General features: G+C 48.3%; 5 protein-coding genes across 5 annotated transcripts; 4 read left to right on the top strand and 1 right to left on the bottom strand.

Annotated features, from left to right (window-relative positions):
- Positions 1-740: 740 nt before the first annotated feature.
- Positions 741-2,077, top strand: N7520_011667 (NAD dependent epimerase/dehydratase; the record flags this gene model as incomplete). The annotated part of the gene is made up of 5 exons (XM_057145600.1): positions 741-827; positions 887-1,131; positions 1,186-1,333; positions 1,388-1,660; positions 1,745-2,077. The coding sequence occupies 5 exons, from the start codon at positions 741-743 to the stop codon at positions 2,075-2,077; spliced, it is 1,086 nt and encodes a 361-aa protein (XP_056991354.1).
- Positions 2,078-3,083: 1,006 nt separating this feature from the next.
- Positions 3,084-4,097, top strand: N7520_011666 (heterokaryon incompatibility protein-domain-containing protein; the record flags this gene model as incomplete). Its single annotated transcript, XM_057145599.1, has 1 exon — positions 3,084-4,097. The coding sequence occupies one exon, from the start codon at positions 3,084-3,086 to the stop codon at positions 4,095-4,097; it is 1,014 nt and encodes a 337-aa protein (XP_056991353.1).
- A 1,726-nt stretch (positions 4,098-5,823) lies between these two features.
- N7520_011665 (uncharacterized protein) lies at positions 5,824-6,813 on the top strand (the record flags this gene model as incomplete). The annotated part of the gene is made up of 1 exon (XM_057145598.1): positions 5,824-6,813. One exon carries the CDS (start codon positions 5,824-5,826, stop codon positions 6,811-6,813), a length of 990 nt encoding a protein of 329 aa, XP_056991352.1.
- A 649-nt stretch (positions 6,814-7,462) lies between these two features.
- On the bottom strand, positions 7,463-9,220 carry N7520_011664 (uncharacterized protein; the record flags this gene model as incomplete). The annotated part of the gene is made up of 1 exon (XM_057145597.1): positions 7,463-9,220. The coding sequence occupies one exon, from the start codon at positions 9,218-9,220 to the stop codon at positions 7,463-7,465; it is 1,758 nt and encodes a 585-aa protein (XP_056991351.1).
- Positions 9,221-10,520: 1,300 nt separating this feature from the next.
- Positions 10,521-13,924, top strand: N7520_011663 (TMCO4 family protein; the record flags this gene model as incomplete). The annotated part of the gene is made up of 2 exons (XM_057145596.1): positions 10,521-12,605; positions 12,665-13,924. The coding sequence occupies 2 exons, from the start codon at positions 10,521-10,523 to the stop codon at positions 13,922-13,924; spliced, it is 3,345 nt and encodes a 1,114-aa protein (XP_056991350.1).
- Between the last annotated feature and the right edge of the window lie 118 nt (positions 13,925-14,042).

Genomic DNA, 14,042 nt, shown 5'->3' with positions numbered 1-14,042 from the left:
ACCTTTGTAATCTTCACGGAAATTGCATAGTGCAAAATCGTTCATCATTACTTTCAATCCACGCTTTGCGTCCATGTCATGCCGGGATCTTCGTTCTGTACAATTAAGCTCCTTGATTTAACAACCTCGGTCAGGATTCCTAGATCACCAATAATATTGACGATTCGAATGGCCTCTTCGCAAATGGTCTGGCAGCTGTCCTGTGGTACATTAACGGCAACATTGTTCAAAGGGAAACCTTCAATGTGCTCTGACCCGTGCTAGACCGGTTTGACTAGCCGCCTCATGACTCTGGCAGAACTGGTCATCGTCATAGTACCGTAATATTACATGAGCTATAGTAACTTGACAAAAGTATTTGCACTACCTCCCGCAAATCTCGAGACTTTGGATGCACATACTTTTGTTCGGTCACTGTATTTGTCGTGGTGGGGCTTATTCCAGCCACGTCACTCAACATCATCCATCCATCCATCCGTGCACTCGCTTTCTTCTACCTACTACCACCAGATCGTATTCGTACACAATTCATATTGAATCTTTCAATAGGCCGATCTGGGCCCTACTGTGGCAAGGTCTACTCCCGGAACATTCCCATTAATGAAAACGTCATTTTTAATCCGTTAATTTCCCAATATTTTTACTCTTCTATATAGTTTAATCGGTGCCAACAAGCGCCCTGTTAATTCGAAAACTTTTTGAGCAACTTTCCATATGTATTCGTCTATCTGCTACTCATAATGTCAAGTGCTAAATCAACCCCCCACGTCTTGCTGACAGGAGCCAATGGCTTTGTGGCCTCTCACATCCTGGCCATTCTAATAAATGTGGGCATAGCTCCTCTAACTTTCTATTGTCGTCAGATGACTGATCAACACCTGAATAGCGCGAATATGCCGTGACTGCAACGGTGCGCTCCCAAGGTAAAGCGGATGATATTATCAAGACACATCCATCTTGGGAAGGAAAGGTGCAATTTGCCATCGTTTCCGACTTCACATCGGCGAAACCTTTCGACCATCTCTTCGAGAGTCCAAAAATGCCTTTTAATTATGTCATCCATACGGCATCTCCATTGAAGTTCCAGGTGTCTGATATTCAAAAAGAAATGATTGAGCCCGCAGAAAAGGGGTAAGATGGCTGCCAGAAATTAGAAGGTTAATGAGTTACAACTCACAATTTCAGAACTACCGAGATCTTAAAGGCTGCCCATGAGCACGGTGGAGACACTTTGAAGCGTTTTGTACTTTTGGGAAGTGCTGTATCAGTGCTTAACTCCTTTGAAGATATGTCTAGAGAAGGCAAGCCTTACACGGAGAAGAATTGGAACCCGGTAAACATTGTCGGCTATGTCCCCTCTTATAAAGTTATATCTGACCAGGCATAGGTGACGGCTGAGCAAGCCATTGAGAAAAATGATGCCGTATTGGGTTATAACGTGTCCAAGAAAAGAGCCGAGGCTGCTGCATGGGAATTCATGGAGCAGAATCGTACCTCCTTTGACTTGGTTGTAATCAACCCCGATATCATCATTGGTCCAATGATTCACCCAATTTCAGGCCCAAAGTCTATTAATGAGACCAATCAGTTTGCCATCGCGAGCTTTATTGATGGAACTCACAAGAAAATCGAAGGTGTTACCTTCCCTTTCTACCATTTTGTAAGTTTCCAGTTAACCGGGAAGAATCAGAAAGATACCAAGATAAAACTGAAACATTTACCTCGGTTGCTTATTCATGTTTAGGTCGATGTTCGCGATGTAGCGCGGAGCCATGTTGATGCTCTTAAAAACCCCTCCGCGGCCAGCCAGCGCATTCTCCTCATTTCGGGTCTCATTACACCCCAACTTGTGGCCAACAACATCCGCAAAAATTTCCCGGCTCTTGCTCACAAAGTTCCCGAAGGTAACCCTTCCCAGATCTTACCTCCCGGAGTGCATCCCACAGGATGGGATATGCGAGTGAGTTTGGGAATACTAGCCGTGGGTACCAAAGAGGGCAAATGGGAGTACATTGACCTGGAAACTAGTGTCGTTGATACTGTTGACTCAATGATCAAAAACAAAGTCTTACAGTAATTATGCCAATAAAATTGCTTTATAGTTTCGAATGTGATCAAAGATATACTGTATGATCTATCTCCTGAAGCGTGATGCCCGGTCTCAAAGGAAGCCAATGGCTGATCGCATTCTGTCCTTGGACTTTAATGAGATCCGCGCAGACCGTGTACAGTCTATACTTGAACTCACATACCCCATGGCCCCCCGCTGCTGCACCCCGCGCTGGCGTCCATGTTCAACACGAGACCTCTTCCCCGGCGGCCACGGAGTCCTCTGGTGTATCTTCCGCACCCAGCTTCTTGGATCCGGTGGCTAGATTGATTCTCTCCCAAATGAGTGCTTCTAGCGCTTTGGAACGCTTGTGGGCCATGACAACGGCTAGTCAGACTCTGGCTGGAGCTAGCATGCCTGAACTTATGGGTGAAGTTGAATAGCTGGTGGGGGAGCTTCAGAAATTGCGTGAAGTTGATTAGCTCTATCACGGATTAGTTTATGATCGTTTGTATGAAGATATGAAGAAGGGAATTCACAGTAAATGGCGTTGGAAGGCCTAGATTTCCGTATCAACATCACCTGTCTGCATTTCCAGTGCTTTGATTCTTTCTTGTCTTGGACATAGACAGATTGGCAGGAATGGTGGCATCATGGACTTTTTAGAAGTGGTAATTGGATAGGCATTTCTGAACTGACAATTTACATTTGAGTTCAATCGAATAAAAGCTGTTCATAATAGTATAGGTAGTACATATATGGCTGTTTTATTGTAACTAATCCTATGCATAAGCAGGCAGCCCCACTCTGCCACGTCAGTCATTTGGGGCTGAAAGAAGAGAGGGGAAAAGACCCCCCAGAGTATTTATGAAAGCTGGCTACTTATTAAGTAGCTAAAATTTTTGATTTAAATTCTACTAAATGCTTTCCCTATATCTTCAATAAGCGCCTCTCCAAGATGTCTCATTTGAATTCTTCTCAAAGATTGTGTATTTATTGTCGTACTCTTGAGCCGAGCACCGAACCGTGTCCTATGATACAGAGCTCGTCGCTAATCACTGACAGCCTCGTCGGTACCGGCATTCCAACTTATGGTCTTTCAAAGGAAGATGCTGAGCAAATCCGCGTGCTCCAGGCCCAATCAAGTGAGCTATGTGCCCGGTGCTCAAGCCTCGATATCCTGGCCTTATTTTTGAAGTCTCAGCCGTTGGATATACTCCAGCGGAAAGAGTTACGTGACTCGCCAAGTTTTTTCAACGACTTGAATCACAGAATCCATCTTGGCTCTCTGTCCTCGATTTTCCTCAGTCCTTCTTGCCCCTTCTGCCGTCTTCTATATTGCATTTTACCCCGAAAACCCGCATCAGGGCGCACTAGAGGTGGAGCATTAAAGTATGCGCAACGAGTAGGCGAGACTAATCCGGAGATCTATCTCACACCAGCACGTACATACTTGAGATCCTTTGGCTGGGAGACTTTGCCAGACTCTGACAGGAAGCAGTACGCTGTCGTGCTGGCTCTTGAAGAAAGTCGTTATAGCACAAACGAAATTATCCGATCTACCCCGTCGGCTATTGCCGACTCTCCGGATGTGCAATACGCAAGTCTTGACGGACCTCTTATTGCTATGGAAAATCGATTCATGGGGCCTGATCGAGATGTCTCGAATTTCAGACTGGTCGAGAGTAAGCCCGAGACGGCTGAAATTCGCCAGGCTCTTGATGACTGTCTTCAGAATCATACTGGTACATGCCGTGTAGAGAAGTCTGAAGAGCTTGTCACAATTCGAGTCGTGGATGTCATTGAGCGTGTCATCGTTCCGTATCCAGCAGGTTCGGATTATGCTGCCTTGAGCTATGTGTGGGGTGGCATTTCACCGTCTCCTGGGGCGCTGGAAAACGGATGCCTTCCACTGACAGTGGAGGATGCCATTACGGTAACAAAATCATTAGGAATAAGATATCTTTGGGTACTTTTTACCGGCAATGATGGTGAATCGATTCGATGGCTGAGTATTCTATTTCTTAGGTCGATTCGCTGTGCATAGATCAGTCGCCTTGTCTCACCGAATCTCAAATCAAAGAAAGAGAAAGCCAATTAGATATGATGTCAACTATATATGGCTGTGCAACACTGGTCATCACAGCTATGCATGGTAAAAATGCAAATTCTGGCCTTGCGGGTATCTCAGCTCCCAGGGGGACACAAGTGGCGGAGACGATTAACGGTTGCACTTTATTTACCACGCCGGCGAGCGATCAGTGGGAAAAAGAGAGATCTGTATGGTCAACCCGAGCGTGGACAAAGCAAGAAGATTTTCTTTCCCCGAGATCGCTATATTTCACAAGCGGCCAAGTTGTTTTCAGGTGTAACCGAGGTGGCGTCGAAGAAGATCAGGATATTGCGTCTTTGGACAAGAAATATTCCGAGCGACCAGTACATCCTGCCGTATCAGGTTCACTTGAAGGTATTTTTGCAATTGTAAGGATAAAAATCACCTATTACTCCTTTACATGTCGTTTATGCTCACGAGAGTCCCTGACAACTCCATCAAGACAGAGAAGTCCAATACCAATGAGGCCACCACCACCTCCAGAAACTTACTGGTCTTCTTTGGTGTTCTAAATAGTTACACCTATCTTCAAATGACAAACGAGAACGATTCTTTAAACGCTTTTCGCGGCCTTATTGCATCTTTCAGGAAACAATCCTTTCCGCAAGGATTCTTACACGGCCTCCCATTGAAAAGCCACATGATATCCCTGGCGTGGATACACGAGTCTGACGTGGTCCCAAAACGCCGAGCCAATTTTCCGACTTGGAGCTGGACGGGATGGGAGGGAGGAGTAACACTCCCCTGGAAGCTTAGGCTTAGTGCTGAAGATCCTTCTGCCATTGTCAATGACAGCCATCTGGAGCCAACGTTTCTCGCGTGCCATGGGAATGAACTTGAGATTGAGGGCTGGATTACGGAGCTTGACATCCGTACAGAACCATTCAGTGAAGTTTTTATCCCCGGGCGGAAGGAGTCAATTGCCACTGTCAGGGAAGGGGAATCGAGTCACAACAATACTCTGCCGACTGGTCGTTATACCTGCCTGATCATTAGAAGACATATCGAGATCCTTGGATCTAAAAATGCTGAGATCGTTAGAAGCGGTGGGAAGATGAAACAAAGGGACACGTTGTTCGTACTTGCTTTGGATCGAATTGCCCATCGGAGACAGGCTGTTAGAAGGTCGCTTTTGACTGTAATGCTATTTGCTGGGGAGTCATCGGACCAAATTGTGCGGCGGAAAGAGCTTGTGTGGCTCATTTAGTTGAATTCAATAAACATATTGCGATTTACGGTGGAGCCCTGTGTGTTCTCTGTATGATTGAATGGAAGAATAAGTCTCAGTTTCTTTGTTTGCTGGCCGATATGATTCATCACGCAAAGTTGGACTCATTATATGGCCGTACTAAACGCCAAATGGCCTATGACACAGTCGTTTTTAGCGCCGTACTACGCGTATGGGGGAGCCTGTCGCAATAAATAGATACGCAGGTTAAGGTTAGAAGCCTTTGTATCATTGGCAAAGTTTTTTCTAGTTATTGATTGGTACTGTGGATGTTCTAAACTCGGCGCAGATCCCTATGCATGACCCCCTTCACTGCCTTGCAGTGCGTGTTCTCCGTGCGTGTTCTCCATCCCACTGGAACCTTCAATCTGTTCACACATAATATCGACTTTGATTTCTCGTCTGTGCTGCTCAAAGCCTTCACTCTACAAAATGCCACCCATCGCTTCCGACAAAGACCTCCCTAAATTGCTCGAAACACCCACAAAACAAGTCAAATGGGTAAAAAAGCTGGCCCTCAAGCATCTGGGTAGTGTTTTCAAGCACATCGACAGGCCTCCTATGCAGGGAATGTTTAGTCGGACCTTCATGTTGGTATTGGCAGATGGCCGTGAGGTGGTGCAACAATTTCGCACTGAGCCTCTCGACCTAGACGCTTTCAAGATTGCGAAGAAGGATTTCGATCCAGTAGTACCTGATTCCATAGCTTTGGAAGACGAGGACCTTGTCAGCGAGGGAGTTAAGGCGTATTCATTTACTCGTCTCTATGGGAAGATGTGGCTTCACGGAATTGCTGGCAAGGGTGCAAAGGGTCGAATTGCTATAAACAAATCTCTTGGTCGCGCTTTGTCTAAAGGTTGTCTTGACAACAGCAGCGATGAGGCCGTGAAAATCCGTGTCAGATCTCACCTTGAGACCCTCTTAGCGTCGCCACTAGAGGACGTCAATCCGTACCGACATCAGCTTCAAGGTTTTCATGACAAGCTAGAACAGCTGAAACAGCTCCCACTATGGGTCGCTCACTATGACCTGAACGAAGTAAACGTTCTAATCGATGAGGAATGCAGTATCACTGGTTTGATCGACTGGGAGCTTTCTACACCTCTGCCATTTGGGGTCAGCTTCGGTCGCATCCACACCTATGCTGGCGAATATACGGGTGGGGAATTATGGGTGCCTGATGAATTTGTGGATGCAGAACGAGCTTTCTGGAACGAGCTGTTTAAAGGAATGCCGGCAGAAACTCGTGACAAACTGGAAAAACAGCTTGACCTTGTCCAGGATGCCGTTATTCTGGAAACCCTTTTATATTGCCTGTCTTTTGAACAGGGGAAGGTTGTTATTGGCTCGGTTTCTAAGACGGCTCTTCCTAAGCCTCTTACTTATCGAATACCTTTTGTAAGAGGGGACGAGCCCCCGTAAGGAGACTAGAACTAGGAGAAGCCACGCCCCAGGAATTTTTATTTCGAGACGTACTGAATAAAAAGAAACCTCTTGATGGTTTGACTTGGCTGAAGCATCAAGTCGTCATATTATTTGGGTCTTGGTCTGGATAGATATCTATCAATGTAAGCCACGGACCATCCACTCGGACAGGCCCACGGGCCTATCCAAGTCTAGAGATGAGAAGAGAACTAGGAAAGTATAAAATTATCGAGAGAAGGGAGAGGGGGAGTATCTTATAAGCGCCCGGTCAGGCACAGCGAGGAGGGAGGGGGCCTGGATAGGACACCGGCTCCCGTCAAAAATTACGGGTGGAAAGGACGGCCGTTTCTGGAGTCGATTTCACAGGTCCCCATACTCTACATGTGATTTCACAGCATAAGGGGTGACTTGTCGGTCATGAGTCAGAAGTAGTAGCCCACACTCTTTTATTGGGATATAATGTGCTCAAAAATTGTAGTAAACTCTACATACATGAGAGAGAGGTCTTGGGGACATCGTACATTTGGTACTGTACTGTATCTAATGAAGCGCTCTCTCTTTGCATTAGGACTAGCCGCTGGCGTATAGCAAACAAGAAAAAAGTGATTTCGGGAATTACCAAAGAAACCGTGAAGATGAAGACAGCTCAAAGAATCTGGAACGCTTCTAGCGCGTCCATAAACCCGGCAATAGCGCCAATCCCTACTAATCCTCTAGTCGCGCTGCGTTTTAAATCTTTCTTGCGGTCTTTAGTTTCTTCCCGATCTTCCCGGGATGATCGTCGGGAATGAGTCGGGGACCGCTGAGCTGTGGGAGGTAAATGGAAGCTAGACTCGGGGGAGGATGATGAAATTGGGTATGGGGGATGGTGCCGAGGTTTGGATACGTATCCCTGGGACCTGGGCCAGGGTTCGGATGGGCTTGGGGGAGTGCCTCGGGGTGAATGAGCAGGCATAGACGTCGGTTGGTTGGAGCGGTTTGGTACAGGAATAGATCGTGGGGTGCTTCTGTAGAGGTCTTGGTTTGAGGTATATCTTTGTTGTGGAGGTCCTGGGATATTTGAGGTAGGCTGAAGGTATGATGATGCTCGCGAGCGGGGAATGGTTGGATTTGGTGGTGAAAAGCTGACATGTTTCGGATCTGGATTTTGAGGTGCACGGGGTGCGTATCCAGATGTAAAGCTAAGAGAGTGGCCACGTCCTCCGTTCACGAAGCTTGAGCTTGATGGCTGGTGACGATCTTGCTCTCCTTCTTCGCTCGGGGGAGCGGTTCGAGACTTTGCAGTGGAGTTTTGCGGGTGTATACACCCTTCGTCCTCGGGCTCACTTTCCACATGAGCCTGGTAGTCGGAATACTGATCGCGCAATCGGGCAGCCTCATAGCGGGCTTGCTGTGACTGGGGCTTTCGCCAGTCCGTCGTATTTCCTTCTAAATAATAGCCACGAACACCTGAGCCTTCGGAGTTTAGACTTTCACTATCTTCATCGCTGTCGGACGAAATATAGACCTTAAGTCGGCTGGTCTCGATGTCTCGGGGGGTTGCTCCTGCATTTCGCAGCTCTGGAGAGCTCAACGAGGGAATCCATAACGATAAAAGCCGGTTCATTGCTTTTTCCGACAGATGCACCATGTCCTTTGGAGAGCGTTCAATGTCGCTCAGTCCCACATCGATATCTCCAAATATCACGGCAGGAAGCCTGGTAACATCAGGCCCAGAACCAGTCACCGCAGCGACCAGCGGGTTTACTCCTGCAGTTGTATTCGAGTAATTCAAGTTGATCCTTTGGCTCGTCTGGTCATTGGCAGCGTCCAGAGCTTCCTGTTCCACCGAGTCCCACATACGTTCCAAACGTTTGGTGGACCAGTATCGAACAATGATCATGTTCTGAGTTTCTGCTTTCTCTTGGGCGACGGCATCATCTGCCGTGGGCGCATCTGAGCTTGGCAAGCTAGAACATGACTTGATCAAATCTGCTAATTGTAGAATCCGCATCATGACCATAAGACTGAGCTTCAAAGACTCCAGTGAGGCCAACAGGTACGTGACGTGTTGCTTTCTAAAGCACCATTTTAGCCGTTCTTGCATCGGGAGTCTTCTGAGATTGTCATCAGCATCGGTGCGTTGAAGCTTATTCAACATGTGTTCGATTTCGCCAAACATCATCTGGCCTTGGCTTGCAATCTCCCAGGTCTTGTCTGTCACCTCGGGGGACAGGTCCATCTTTGTCGCGTCCAGCGTCTTTGCCACATCTTTCAAAGTGAGGGCAAAAAGTGAAATTCCCTTTGCGATACTGTGAATCTCTAGCCTTGACTGCGCGAGTTGACAGGCTGCAGCATTGAGAAGTAAAGAAAGGCGAAGCCCCGCACCGGCGATCCGAATGAATGATGCCTCGGCACCTACCATCAGAGTTCCGGGGTCAGTAACCTCACAAGGCTGGGAAATATTCAAAAATACGCGTTATCTAGCCTACCTTGGACCATGGTCATGGCGAAAATAGCGATAGCAGATATAGAAAGATGTCTCAGATCAGGGATGAAAATAGATGTAACGACGTTAGCAGAGGGGAGGTTGGAAAGAGTGAAGAACAGAAGCCGAGTTGATGGGTAATTTCAGGTTAAGTTGTCCACAGCCAAGTATGATATGCATCTCCGCACTGAACTTGGACCTATTAGACCATGAGATTGAGCCGCAAGTCTTATGCATATCAAGTGACTCGACGCCCGTCAGCAAGGCAAGGCTCCTTTCCATGACGCCAAGAAAGTTTACATGATCGCCTGGTTGATCTGATTCGTTCTGAAAGGGGGCAAAGTAGCCGATCTTAGGCGTATTAGAGTTAGTGGAGGTGAATTGTTCTTGATAGAGAACCCGGGCGAAATGTCCCCAGATGCACAGCCTCCATACGGACCGAGGATTGTATTCAACTTTTGTCATCCGCCTCGTCTTCATACAATCATATTTATATCGGGCCGGATATCGGCTTCCTCATTCCGTTGTCTGCATAAATGACAAAGATAAGTCATGTACTCCGTAGTCGTGGCTAACATTGTGCAATTTACATTTAGTAGGTCCCTACATTTATAGGGAAATATCAGATATCTCGCACCACCATAGCTCCTCTATTTAAGGCATATATCTATGATATACAAGGTTGACGCAGATACGGCAAAGAAGTTGTCCGTCTGGAATGTTTGGAAAGCACTTGATGATCATGTATCTACTGTTTTCAACTGGTATAGTTGGTTCCAACCTTGGAAGTTCATAGCATTCCTCACTTCCGTTTCCGTATCTCATGAATTCTTCAAACTGTCATGCAAAATCTCGAGACTTAGCAACTTTTATAATTTGGTTGTGGTGAATTTTTTTGAATCAGTGATCACTTTCATCCATTCAAGTGTTAGTTACGGAGTACGTCAGTGTCATTCCCCGCCGCATGCTCTCCGCCCCTCGCGACCTCCTTTTTCCGCGTGGCCACCGTCTGCGGAGATACACCAGTCCGATGACCACCACTGGGTCCAATATCGGGAACAGGGTGATCTGAAGATACCATTGCCCCAGTGCAAGTCTTCAAGCTTCAGTCCGAATGGGTGACCGCTCTTCGTACAAGGAACGGGCGAGAAAGCAACATCACGAATTGGGGTCTTAAGAAGCCTACGTCCCCCACTAAAATTACAAGCTCCCAAGGGCCTTCGGTCTATGTGAAATAATGCCCGCAGCAGATGTCACCGTCAACGGCACCGGCCAGTCTACTCCCCCTGCAATCTCTCCGTCGAATCCGCTGCAGCCCGCCACGGGCGCCCCCGAAGTTATCACAGACGCCGATGCAAAAGAGAACACAAACACCTTGGAGGAAGCGAAGGCAAGAACGGAGGAAATCGCGCCGAGCTCAAGAGAGACTGGAGATTTCGACGATTTTGGTCTTCCCATTCGAAAGCGCTTGATACCTGAACGGTTGCCCGACGGTTCCCCCGAAAATGCCGACGATCGCCCTGAAGCCCAAGCACAGGCCACAATCGATGCCCTCGATATGAAGTCCGAATCAAAACCGAGACAGGATACAGAGGGAGAAAAGCTGGCCGAGGCTGCTCCGGGACCCGACGCTGGAGCTGAAAATGAAACCAACGGCGTGGTGGAACAATCAGCACCGTCGGACACCATAGAACCCCAGCATGACAGTACACCTATAAAGGAGTCTGTTGCGGATGCTTCGGCTGATCCAACTCCATCTCGAACCTCAGTTTCCAAGCCTAGGACTGCAGAGATCTCAGAATGGTCACACATGCGTTTAGCTCAACCCGTGGAGGCAAATGCCGAGAGCGACGAAGAAGAGGAGCCAGAAGATTGGCAAGCAATGCCTGCACTTGGCGAATTCGACTACTATGACGACTACGGAAGGTTGATTGCACGCGGTGCTCAGCAGGAGGACGACGAAGCTGTTTACCAAGGACTTGGTGGGGCTGGGAAAGGTTACACTCGAGTCCAGCTGGACGAAGATGCTCAGTCTGCTACCAGTATGGATGAAGAGACAAGTTATCTCTTCCGAGAGACTGGAGACAACCAAGCCGGCCTTGAAGGCGAGGAACTTCGTGATACCATGAGCCAACTGCAGGCCACAAAGGACCTCCTTAATGAAACACAAAAGATCGCATACGTTGGTGTGGTCAGATTGGCGATACACATCATGAACTTGGCGCTGGCTGAGATGCCCACCACTAGGGGCACACGCAAGGCGTTGCAGAAAGCCCGCGATAACATGAGGAAGTGGGGACAGGCCATGATGGGGAGATTATACGCCCATATGGATATAAATACTGCTGAGCAGATCATGATTGAACAGCTCGCTGGACATGGTGTCGAACCTGGTGATCTAGTCCGGCCTCTCATGCAAAACGCTCGGGTCAAGAACCCCATGGCTGAGAGTGATACGCGACCGTCAACCTCTTCCGTCTCGTCTACCCCCAAATTGGACCCCCGGGACAGGCTATCATCCGAGACAGCAAACCCTTCCGAGCCCGGTTCCCCTCCCCCGTACGAAGCTCATGAAGGCGAGGGACTAGTCCCCGAAGTCCAAACACCATCTCAAATGCCGACCTCCGATCGAATTGACATCGATCTTCGTTGGACGGTTCTATGTGATCTGTTCCTCGTGCTCATTGCAGACTCCGCCTACGATGCTCGGTCACGCACCTTACTGGAAAGAGTCGGGGCAGCCATGGACGTGACGTGGTTACAGATCTCCCGATTTGAGAAGCGCGTGACCGATGCTCTGGAAATGCAAGAGCAAGCAGAAAAAGAGAACTGGGATGAGACGGAGCACATGGAGAACCGCCGGCAGATGTCCCGGAAGCGCAAGTATATGCTTATGGGCTTGGCGACAGTCGGTGGTGGACTGGTCATCGGCCTCTCCGCTGGACTACTGGCTCCAGTGATCGGAGCCGGTCTTGCTGCGGGCTTAACCACCGTGGGTATTTCCGGAACCAGTGCATTCCTGGGAGGTGTTGGCGGTACTGCTCTGATTGCCTCCAGCGCTAGTCTGGGTGGAAGTGTCATCGGTTTGAAAGCCTCGCATCGGCGTACCGGAGCTGTCAAAACCTTTGAATACCGACCTCTTCACAATAATAAGAAGCTTAATCTGATTGTGACAGTCTCTGGCTGGATGACTGGCAAGGTCGATGATGTTCGGCTCCCGTACAGTACTATAGACCCAATTATGGGCGATATTTATTCCGTTCTCTGGGAACCTGAGATGCTTCGCAGCATGGGTGACACGATTAACATTCTTGCGACAGAGGTGAGTGCTTCTAACACTGCCCCTCCTTTCTTATTCGAAGAGTACTGACTGTTTGATAGGCGTTGACTACAGGTCTCCAACAAGTGCTCGGTAATACTGTTCTGATGGCTCTGATGGCCTCTTTACAACTACCACTTGTGCTTACAAAACTCGCCTATCTTATCGATAATCCCTGGAGTGTCTCCCTAGCTCGGGCTCATTATGCAGGTCTGATCATGGCGGATTCCTTGCAGGACCGGAACCTTGGAAACCGGCCCATTACGCTGCTTGGTTTCTCATTGGGTGCGCGGGTCATTTTCTCTTGTCTCAAGGAGCTTTCGGACAAAGGTGCCCATGGACTCATTCAGAACGTATATCTTTTTGGATCTCCAATAGTGGCCAGTAAGGACGATTACTTGAAAGCCCGCAGTGTCGTATCTGGCCGATTTGTGAATGGATACTCCAGAAATGATTGGATCCTCGGGTACCTCTTCCGGGCCACCAGTGGTGGTATCGCACGTGTATCTGGTCTCGCGCCCATCGAAGGCGTCCCTGGGGTCGAAAATTTCAATCTGACCGAGCTTGTGAATGGTCACATGGACTATCGAGCCGCCATGCCTCGTCTTCTGAGGGAGGTTGGCTGGGAGGTTCTGGAGGACGAATTCGCAGAGATTGAGGACCCTGACCCGGATAGTCATGCTGAGCGGCAGAGGGAGCTAATTCGTGAGATTGACGAGGCTCGTCGTGAAGCTGAGCAGAAGCCAGAGAAGAAGCGCTTTGGTCTCTTTAAACGGGGCAAGATGGCAGAGAAAAAAGCATGGGAGACTTACGATGTCGACCGCAATGCCCCTCTACGTGGCTCGACTGACACCAGCAGTGCCCCTGGCACTGTGCTTTTCGATATTGAAGCTATCCGGGCCGAATTGGCTTCTGAGGCTATCGAAGTCAAGCAGTTGGAATCCACCTTGCCTCCAATGAAACTCGATTTGAACCCCCAGCCCCAAACCTTGCAGCCCGAGACTCCAAAGGAAGATGAACCCAAGATCAAAACACCAGAAGCATCCCCTGTCACCCGAACAGCATCGGAGCCTCAGTTAAACACGATGTCTCACCATTATGAATCTGCGTCGCAAGAAGATGAACTCGAAATGACCTTTGATACATCATACCATGAACCACCACCACAGTACTCATTCGATACCCATACTCGCCCAGAATTACGATCTACCGTCAGCATGCCCAACAACAATGTTGGTAGCAGTGCGGTCGGGGCTATGGCACTGGAGCATAATGCCTGGGCCGATGACCATGACGGAGGATTCTCTATGACATTTGAGTAATGATTCTCACACTTTTCCTATTATTATACAGTCACAGTCCATGGACTATTTTTATTGTTTTCAATTGTTCATACAGGTACAAGTGTATAGTCGAAGACTGTGTATAGAAAGTTCCGAA

The sequence above is a fragment of the Penicillium odoratum genome, assembly GCF_028828045.1.
Source record: "Penicillium odoratum strain IBT 22623 chromosome Unknown utg000008l_segment0_segment0, whole genome shotgun sequence".
Lineage (NCBI taxonomy): Eukaryota > Fungi > Ascomycota > Eurotiomycetes > Eurotiales > Aspergillaceae > Penicillium > Penicillium odoratum.
This window is presented reverse-complemented; position numbering and strand designations above follow the sequence as displayed.